The sequence below is a fragment of the Aedes aegypti genome, unplaced genomic scaffold (assembly GCF_002204515.2).
Source record: "Aedes aegypti strain LVP_AGWG unplaced genomic scaffold, AaegL5.0 Primary Assembly AGWG_AaegL5_hic_scaff_464_PBJ_arrow, whole genome shotgun sequence".
Taxonomy (NCBI): domain Eukaryota; kingdom Metazoa; phylum Arthropoda; class Insecta; order Diptera; family Culicidae; genus Aedes; species Aedes aegypti.
This window is the reverse complement of record NW_018736135.1, coordinates 13,833-23,951: the sequence shown is the minus strand read 5'-3', so window position 1 is coordinate 23,951 and position 10,119 is coordinate 13,833. Positions and strand designations below refer to the sequence as shown.

Here is a 10,119-nt window from a genome sequence, read left to right as displayed (position 1 = left end):
TGTTGAAGCACGCCCGTTTCATAAACACCATTAGCGCAATATTTGAACAGATGCAGGAAAGACCATCGCCTTGTCGAAGTTCTTTGCGTGTTTCAAACGGTCCGATAATGCCACACCACTGTACACTATCCATTGAGTTTCTTGTAGAACTTACTTGTTTCTTGAGAACGATAAAGCTGCTCCATCTCTTCGCACTTCAACTCTTCCAGGCGGCGCTTTTTATCCCGGAATAGATGGGTTTGCTATCTTCGCTTCTGTTTGTATCGTTCCACGTTTTGACGGGTGCCTCGCTGCAGCATCATCGCCCGCGCTGCATTCTTCTCGTCCAAAACCGTCTGACACTCCTCGTCGAACCATCCGTTCCGTCGATTTCCTTCCACGAACTCAATGGCACCTTCCGCTGCGTTGTTAATGGCTGCATTGAGACTACTCCAGCAGTCCTCAAGAGGAGCTTCGGTGAGCTCTCCCTCTTCCGGCAACGCTGCTTCAAGGCTTTGCGCGTAATCGGGTAGCTTGAGTCGTTCCAGATTGTACCGTGGCGGGCGTCGGTACCGAATGTTGTTCACAACAGAGAGTCGTTGGCGCACTTTAACCGTCACTAGCACGGTATACTCAACAAGGTAGGCTATTCCCACGTGTAAACAACGGTTTTCAATCAAAACATGTGTCGTCATTCCTATCGTCAAGCATGAGGCTTACAGCACAGACAAACAGACTTAACACTTTGAACAAATCTCGATCAAAATCATAGTCACGAGGACATGTACGCCCAATGCTAAAATCAGCGTGTTTGGCCGATGGGCCAACCAGATGGCGGTAGTGTGTAAACGTCAAACACGAACAAAAACGAAGCGAGCGCTGCGGGTGGCGGATTTACCACCTAACATATTTTTGAATCGACCGTTAAAAAGGTGGTCGATGGACAATGATGAGAGTGTGACGTCTGTTTGTCTGTGCTTACAGGATAGTAAAAGAGAGCAAGCCTTGCTTTCTTTTTGCACTCGTTCGAGTTTGCGATAGGAATGACGTCACTGCCAAATGTCATTTTTCGGAGTATAATACCTTGCTTCTTTTTACCGTGTCACTAGGTAGTGGTCCGAATCGATGTTTGCGCCGCGGTAAGTTCTGAGGTCGATAATGTCCGAAAAGTGTCTTCCATCAATCAAAACGTGGTCGATTTGCCGATTCAGTCTGTTGGGGTGATCTCCAGGTGTACCGATACGGGAAGCTGTGCTGGATGGCCATGTTTTTGGAGGGGCGAAATCTATCAGTCTAAGGCCGTTTTCGTTCGTAAGCTGGTGAGCGCTGAACTTCCCTATAATCGGTCTAAATTCACCTCCTGGCCAACCTGAGCGTTGAGATCTCCGATAACGATTTTGACATCATGGCTTGGGCTGCCGTCGTATTCACGTTCCAGCTGCGCGTAGAAAGCGTCTTTATCTGTCATCGTCACTTGCTAGGTGAGGGCTGTGCACGTTGATTATGCTGATAGTATTGAAGAAACGGCCTTTGATCATCAACTTGTACATTCTGTTGTCAATTGGCCACCACCCAATCACGCGCCTTTGCATTTCGCCATCACGATAAAAGCTGTGCCCAGCTCATGTCTGTTGCCGCAGCTCTGGTAGATGGTATAATCATCCCTATACGTATGTACCGTCGACCAGAAATTGAGATACTTACAGTTCCATGATCCGAGTTTCCAATCGTTAACCAGTTTTCGATGCCTGGGTCTATGCCGATTGTTCCTGTACGAATTTACATTGTATGACCACAAATGGGTCTATTTTATACCTACAGGTACTCGAAGTACCAATGGTACGCCTAATCCAGTCATTTACCACCCCTTCTAACAGTATTATGTGGTGATATTTCCATCAAATAGGGAAAATGTCATAATTCGTAGGAAAAATGTCATAATTCGTCATAATTGTCCCCCTAGATGTAGAATTCAAATTATTATAGGTATAAATTGATAGAGGGATTTGGGAGAACAGAGGTACTTTCTAGAATGTAATGCTTCTGTTAATTCTTTAAAATTTGTATTTAAGGCAAAATCATGTGAAATAATCGAAGTAAAACTAAAATAGTCATAATGTTTTTTTAAATACGAGGAAAATAAATATTAAAATTTCATATAGCTTACCTATGTGGGCTGTGATACTTCACGGCGGCAATTCAAAGCTCTGGAAAAGGAACTACAAGCAAAATGAAATTAGTCTCTAATACATAATGGAATAGCATTTGACATATATAGGTCTAAAATTCTCATGATAGTGGTGCAATAGTATAGTACTTCCGTGAACCGAGTGTCAGTTTTCCCGAAACAATACACAAACAATCTGTATTCACACTTACTTTCGTATTCCCAATTTCATTGGCCTTGGCAGCGTTCATCATACGGTGCCAATTTCATGTGGCGATCCAGTACGTCCTCATTAGGGAATTGCTTGGCGCAAATCGAGCAATCATATTTGTCTTTCTCCTGCCTATCGCCGTCATCATCATCCGAGTCGTCCAGATCGATAACCTCCTCGTTGCCCAGTCCAAGCAACGGATCGGCTCCATCTGATCCTTGCATTCCAACCGGCATCGAGTTAGAGTCCTCGCTCAATGTCCCTTTGAGAATCGATTCTGGTTTGACAATTACAAAATCGCCATTAGTAGCGGCCTTCGAAGACGTAGCAGTTTGCTTTCGCTGGCCACGACACGAGTGGTTGCTCAACTCAAGGGCGTTTTCGCATAGTTCTGGACACGTGCTGCACTGGACCACGTTCTTGTCTTTGTGCACGTACTGTAGATGGAGCAGTAGCGTTTGTTGGCGCGTTAGCTGCTTGCCGCATAATCTGCATATGAGTTCCTCGGGCAAAGGATCTTCGTCGGTGTGTTCATCATGATGGCACTCCAGCTGCAGGTAAGATTCAAAATTTGAATCACATTCATTACACTGTGTCAGCTCAATTGGACTGTGCGTTTTCATGTGCATCTCCAGACTTGAGTTGTACAGGAACCCAACCCCACAGAAGCTACATTTGCTTTGATGGTCGTTAGGAGAGCTTGTAGCACTGCGAGAACTTTCTGATTTCTCTGGATCCTCTTCCGGCCTCGGTGGTTCGTAGTCATCGTCTTCCTCCTCAGATTCCTCCTGTTGTGCGGCTAGGGCTGTGGAGGCCTGATTTGGAAGAGACAAGAAATGCAATGATACGGTTAGCATTTGTACAACTTTGATTTTTTAATGTTGATATGACATGATTGTTGGTTTTAGAAATAAAAAAAAAAATGGAATGCCTATATTTCTATTTGCTGCATAGAGCCTCTGCCATATGATGGAAGAATATAACAATTACCCAAAAGTAATGTTCATGTTTTTTTTTGTTTTTTACAAATGGGAAATCTGAAAACAGAGCCCCTGAGAAGGTAACTCAGGGAGTGAACTGATGTCGCACAAACGACTATCTACTAAAACCAGCCCATGCACTGTACATGAACAGTTCTCGCTGCATTGCTCAAGTGGTGTACAGAGTGCACCGACATTACCATTGGCCTCAGACCCTCATCTCCTCAGAACCACCATACGGTATTTCTTCGTGTCTTCACATGTAGCAGAAGTAGCCTAGACAAACTGCTTCTCCTACCCGACTCAAACAATGTTACAAGGGACCAGCCTCGGCAGGGCTAATCCTCTGCAGTCAACTCTTGGTTGGAAGTAGCCTGCTATCCTCAATGTACAATTTATCGAACTCCAAACATTATAAAGTCAAAAACGACGCCGACCATGTCCTTACGGTGAATGGGGAAGGGAAGGATTGTTAGTGTGACATCAATTTTTATCAGAAAGTACATCTTAATTGTTGTCAAAGCAAGGAGTCTTCTATTAATCGTTGAAAAAGTGTATAGTAAGTCCACACTTATAGTGACAAACTACAACAAGGCTTTTTCATTACAAAAATAGAAGCGAATGGACAAAACCCATAAAAATAACACTTCTATCGATGTCAAAAAAAGTGTATATTGTAATGTAACGTGTAAACATTTAAAATAATAGCATGAAACGAGCTCACCAATTGATCTTCCATCCTAGACTGAACAGCCACAAACCACTTTCAGCTTCGAAACCAAACACAAAAAACTTGGATTTGGACTTTACGAAGCACTCTTTTTTAATCATGATATTTCTATGTCTCAAAGCATCAAATTCTACACATTTTTCTATTTTAGGCATGCCTTAAGATCGATGGCTTCAGTTAATTACAGAACTCAGCTCCGTGATGATTGTAAGGTAGAATTATGGTTATCTAACTGAGAGCCATTAAAACTGATGCAAAGCTTCCCATTTTCTGAGATTGTTAAGGTGGCCCACATAATCAGTTAGGCTGAGATTAGGTTAAGCTAATGATTCCAAATCATAAAAGGATGAAAACGTAATGGTAGTAACTAGGAAACTACAGAGGAGTTATTGCCCTTTCTGCTGCATCTAATATTCTGAAGATGATTGTGAGCAATGTTATTTTGTAGCAACCCAAGGACTATGTTTACCCTGATTAACATGATTTTATGCTTGAACACCGGATGATGTCGAACCTGCTTGACTTCTCAGAGATTTATCCTGTACAATGAGCACTTCCACAGTTATTAACTGAGAGCTTTCTTTGCCAAAGTTGCCATTTTCGCATTCGTATATCGTGTGGCAGGTACGATTATACTCTATGCCAGGGAAGTCAAGGAAATTTTCATTACGAAAAGATCCTGGACCGACCGGGAATTGAACCCAGACACCTTCAGCATGGCTTTGCTTTGTAGCCGCGGACTCTAACCACTCGGCTAAGGAAGGCCCCTCCACGACACCTATCTAGTCATAATAACTAAGCGAACCGTCCACATTGGAGAAAAATGATCGAGTGAGAAGAAGTTGCGAAACTGTGATAAGCCAAGTCAAATTTTTGAAGGTTACAGAAAAAGTGTTTTCCACCAAACATACTCACCACTTTCAAGGCGTCACCCTGGGTTGCCAGCCTACGTATTCCAAATTTCTTTGAGTCCAGCATAGCTGGCCCGCCGCTTCGTTTTGATACGATGTACTATACTAGCCAGGTGAGCTTCAGTGGCCCCACTTGCCATACTTTCCTCCGCACACGTAGCAGTACAGGATGTCGTTGTAGCAACGATGAACTTCGCCCTTGCGCGTCAGAATGTCGCACCGTTTGCACTCTTCGGTGAAATCACTCTGCTGATGGTACTTGTGAGTTGCCTGAAATATAGTATATACATAACAATGGAGTGGTGCTTGTACGCCACGAAAATGGCTTCAGATCAATGGAGTAATCAGGTAATATATGGAGACTAGATTTTCAAACTTTTTTTGAATTTTGAAGAAAACATCGAAATTCTGTCAAAGTTACAAATCCTTAATGTTAAGAAGGGGTGTGGAAATGGAGTCAAAAAGAAGTTCCGTCTGGACGTAGGCTTTTTTCTAAGCAAAACCTTTGACCATACTTACTAAATGCATTTCGTATCCAGGTCGTGAGTTGTAATTCCTTTCGGCAAAATTGGCACTTGAAGCGTTTCTTCATGGTGGCAATCTTTTGCGTTTTCTTCTTTTTCTCGATAACGAAGGGCTTCGGAGAGAAAGCGGTTTGGGTGGAGTCGGTGGTACCTTCGGAAGGTCTACCACGGGGTCTGCTAGGTTTATGGACTTGTACCTCCATTTCTTCTTTTTGTGGCATCAGGAGGTTCCTCCGGGTCATCGGCACCCATGTCGAAACGATTGTAATTACTAGCGCTCGGAATTACTTGAGGAGCATAGCCAACAGTATGATGAGATTTGATCGTTATGCGCGCCATCTTGCGCCATTCCGTAGCACTTTTTGATAGCGATGAATCAAAAATTTGTGTGTTTGTGACGCAAGTATCTCGGAAGAAGTGAATCTCCAGCAGTCTCGATTTACAGTCCAACACATATCATAGTGGAAATGCCATCGTGTTCGTTTATATTCACGCTAGTAAACTGTTGAAATATTTCTGCTAATCTATCATCGAAAGCGGACACAAGATTGGTTTTATCAGTGCTCAAACAGGAACGGCAAATATGCAAAAACTCTTCTATTGGGACTTGGTTGCATGTGTGCAGGGTATCCAGGCATTTCGTGATTATCCTCGCCGTTACGTTGGACCATTTCCTCTAGCAAAGACTCATCGTCGTCGTCATCTACCGGTGCTGGCTGCTCTTCTTGCATCATGAACGAGTCGTTGTCGGGGAAACTCGTGAGTGTAGTGTGCCGGATTGTGACCTGATATTACCGGGACATTCCGGCTCGGCATTACATTTTCCTTTAGCATAGCAGTTCTTCCCATAGAAATTACATCGTCATAATTGAGTAGATCTTTTGCTAGCTGAAAATATAAGCAATTGTGTTAGGATGCGTTCTTTAAAAAGCAGTGTTGTCTGAGTTGGCAGGATCACAAATTGGTCAAGCTCAATTTATTTTGAATAAAATAGTTTGAAAGAATTACCTAAACTTTTATAAAACTATATCTTAGGGTTGGTAGCGACAGAGTGTCTCAAAAATATGAACTTTATTGGCCTCATGCTTGAAAAAAGACACCAAACAGGAACCAATAAGAAACCTTAAGGAAACCAAAAGAACAAAACTAATTTAAACAGGTACCAGGAGGTAGGAGTTCTCATTTAAAATAATAAATTAGTAAATTTATCACATGGCTGCAAACTTATGTTTTTGCCACATATACATGTAAAATCAAAATGTTTTGAACAAAAACACGTTTTTTTTCATACCATCAATCGCATAACATTTCTCGTAATTCGATTTTTCATAGCAACAATCTACAGGTGTTTCAATCGTAATCTTGAGTTTTGGTGGGAAAAAGTTTTAAAATGATAGCAATCAACATCAACTTTCAAATTGTGTTCTAACTGTTTAACAATTTTTGAACATCACAAATATCTTCTTCTTATTGGCATTAACGTCCCCACTGGAACAGAGCCTGCTTCTCAGCTTAGTGTTCTTATGAGCACTTCCTCAGTTAAAGCTAAGCTAAGAGCTTTCTATGCCAAAGTTGCCATTTTCGCATTCGTATATCGTGTGGCAGGTACGATTATACTATATACCTAGGGAAGTCAAGGAAATTTCCAATACGAAAAGATCCTGGACCGACCGGGAATTGAACCCAGACACCTTCAGCATGACTTTGCTTTGTAGCCGCGGACTCTAACCACTCGGCTAAGGAAGGCCTCATCACCAGGCTTCTTCCTTTTTCTTGACTTATCCTCTTTCTCCCCCTTTCAATGATCAACTACAAAAGAGAAGCGATTTTACCCACACACACAAACTGAGCGTACGAGCTCTGCGGGATGAAGAGTTTACACGTTTGTGTTTACTTATTTTCATTCCCACAGTGGTAAAGAGTTTGTTTTGACAACCTCACTGCTTAAAAGAGAAAGAGATTATTTTCTCCCTTTCTCAGTTAGAGGCAGAGCATTTTTCCCATTTCTCAGTTCGGGGAAAAGCATTTCCAGACAGCTCTTAGTTGTCTCTTTGTAGCTCTTTGCCCAAAAGGGCAAAGAGGAAAGCGAAATCATGCTCTTGCGTTGACGGAGAAACCTGGAAGGGAGAAACCAATACAAAATTTCTGTACGTCATAGTGAGCCGGGATTCCGCTGTAATGAACTGTCACTGTGAGCCCAGATCTCAAACATTGGACTAACATGGAAAGAGCGCGTAACTGATTAAAACACATTTTCGCATTTCATCAAAAGTGACAAAAATCGAATGAAAATCAATTCATGCACTTAATGCTAGTAATGTCACGTGAGCACCTTTCAATCTAATTGAATATAAAGCATTGAAAAACGCATCATTTTACTTTTTTGCAATGAAAATGAATATTTAGTGCATAGAAAACTGTGGCCCTTTTTGCATGTTTGACAGGAAAGATCGAAAATACACAACAAAAGAAAACTAGCGTTTTTCCCCAAGCCTGCCTTGATTGTAGTTGGCAAGCTGGAGTTATCTTGCAGTTCAAACAAACGTTGTTCTATATTTCGTGTGTAGTATCTGTGCCTCCCTCCCAGGGAGAAACCAACCTCAGTTCATCCCAAAAGCAATGATGATGTATTTGCAGAGCATCGCAGTAAGCTAGAGCTGTCAAATGGAAGATGTGCGTTTGGATAGAACAACGTTTCTCTCCACTCTCTCAGCCACGGATTATTCAACCAACATCGAATGCTGACTCATAATTGTTGTGAGCGTACGAGGTCGCTCCATCTATCAGATCAAGATGAGCAAAATAAAGCCTGCCCATCACAAATATGTTGCATTTGGATTGTTTTTCTTTGGTTTAACATGTATGTAACATTCTGTTAGTAAAATATTTCACTAGTTTGAAAAAAATCGGAGAAATTTGGCACTGGTATAGTATAGTATAGACAAGGTATAGTAACACAATTGGTACGCAGCTTGCGCATGGTGATTACCAACAGTATGCTTCCAAGAACAACCAGAAGAAGGCGAATCCACTAGGAAAACATGTAAAAAAATAAGGATCGATTGCTTAAAATGATTTGACAAGATGTGCATTGGAAGTTTATATAAATAAATAATAATTCATGAAAATCACTGAAATATTCTATTTCAAAGTCTACACTGTCACAGTTAAATTGGCGTAAACATTATTCTAAGTGAATAACGTTTAAGAAAAATCCCACACCTATTAGCATTAACATAAAAGATTGTCTTGGAAAAACTGGACTTATCGTTGGGAAATCTGCTAAAGTAACTACTAGAGATATCAGTGGAAGAAATAGAGAAAAAACTCTGAGAAGTCCTGGGAAACGTTGCAGAGTAATGCCTGCAGAAATAACTGAAAGTAATGGCGTCGGATACTCAGAAAAATCTATAGAGGAATTTATGGACAAATTCCTGGTAGAAATTTTAGTGGTTTTATAACGCAGATTGCTGCTTGAATTAAAATAGTGACCAAGACACATGCTGCCAGCCCTAGGATGAGATTCAAATCAACTTACATCGAAATGCAATTCACAAACGGCCAACACGTTGTTCATGTTTGCCTCAATGGCATTCTCCAGCATCCCAATTTGGAGCAGCCACTTGCGTCGCTCGTTTGGATTTCGTGGGACGGAAAAGAATAACAGCGATGGGTTTTCCTCCTTCGTCATTCCGCAGCCCCGAACCGCACAGTTAATGTCTATGTCATCGTCATCCTGAATGGCTCCTGGAAAACAAGAAAAAGATTCTATATAAGCTTTGGGGTTTGTATATGCAATGCCTAGCCGAGAATGTCCGTAAATGTTATATTACTCCACAATACCATATGTGCTCTATGCTCAACCTTGTTATCTCCACAACTTTTTGTGGACTGATCAACAAAGGCTTGGCCATTTAAAAAACTCCATTCAAAAAAAAGTCTTACAAATCTTGCCTTGCTAATTATTTCCACTGGGGTGCTCACTTTGTCCTGCCTACACTTTTAGGGATGCTGGACTGCATGACGACCGTGTTGACAGGGCGAAGGCCAGTAGTAATAGCGGGTGACTTCAATGCCTGGGCCGTGGAATGGGGAAGCCGCATCACGAACCAGCGAGGTCAAATCCTGCTAGAGGCACTGGCCGTGCTAGATGTCGATCTGGCTAATGTTGGTACCAAAAGTACCTTCAGCCGAAACGGAGCGGAGTCGATTATCGACGTTACTTTTTGTAGTCCTGGCCTAACGAGTAGTTCGAACTGGAGGGTAGACAATGCCTACACTCACAGCGACCACCTGGCGGTTCGCTACAGTATCGACTACAACAACAGCAGGCAGCGCGTAGAGGAAGCGGCTAGGTCACGGACAAGCCCTCGTAGGTGGAAGACCTCGTACTTCAATGACGAAGTACTTAGAAAGGCGCTCCGCCGTGAGCGTAACCTACTCGGCCTAAGCGGGGACGAACTGGTAGCGGTGCTTTCGCGTGCGTGCGATGCGACCATGCCTAGGAAAGTCCACCCTAGAAATGGGAGACCACCGACGTACTGGTGGACTCAAGCAATTGCGAACCTGCGCCGTGCCTGCCTACGGGCCAGGAGGCGGATGTAGCGAGCACGTACC

General features: G+C 42.5%; 2 protein-coding genes and 1 long non-coding RNA gene across 3 annotated transcripts; all 3 read right to left on the bottom strand.

Moving 5' to 3' along the window:
* Positions 1-2,374: 2,374 nt before the first annotated feature.
* LOC110681145 (zinc finger protein 624-like) lies at positions 2,375-3,214 on the bottom strand. Its single transcript, XM_021856915.1, has one exon. The coding sequence runs from the start codon at positions 3,212-3,214 to the stop codon at positions 2,375-2,377; it is 840 nt and encodes a 279-aa protein (XP_021712607.1).
* A 1,911-nt stretch (positions 3,215-5,125) lies between these two features.
* Positions 5,126-5,534, bottom strand: LOC110681146. Its single transcript, XR_002503105.1, has 2 exons — positions 5,498-5,534; positions 5,126-5,248 (listed from the first exon to the last, which is right to left on the bottom strand). It is a non-coding gene; the product is annotated as an uncharacterized LOC110681146 (long non-coding RNA).
* Positions 5,535-6,201: 667 nt separating this feature from the next.
* Positions 6,202-9,268, bottom strand: LOC110681144. Its single transcript, XM_021856914.1, has 2 exons — positions 9,041-9,268; positions 6,202-6,390 (listed from the first exon to the last, which is right to left on the bottom strand). Exons 1-2 carry the CDS (start codon positions 9,191-9,193, stop codon positions 6,202-6,204), a joined length of 342 nt encoding a protein of 113 aa, XP_021712606.1. The 5' UTR covers positions 9,194-9,268.
* Between the last annotated feature and the right edge of the window lie 851 nt (positions 9,269-10,119).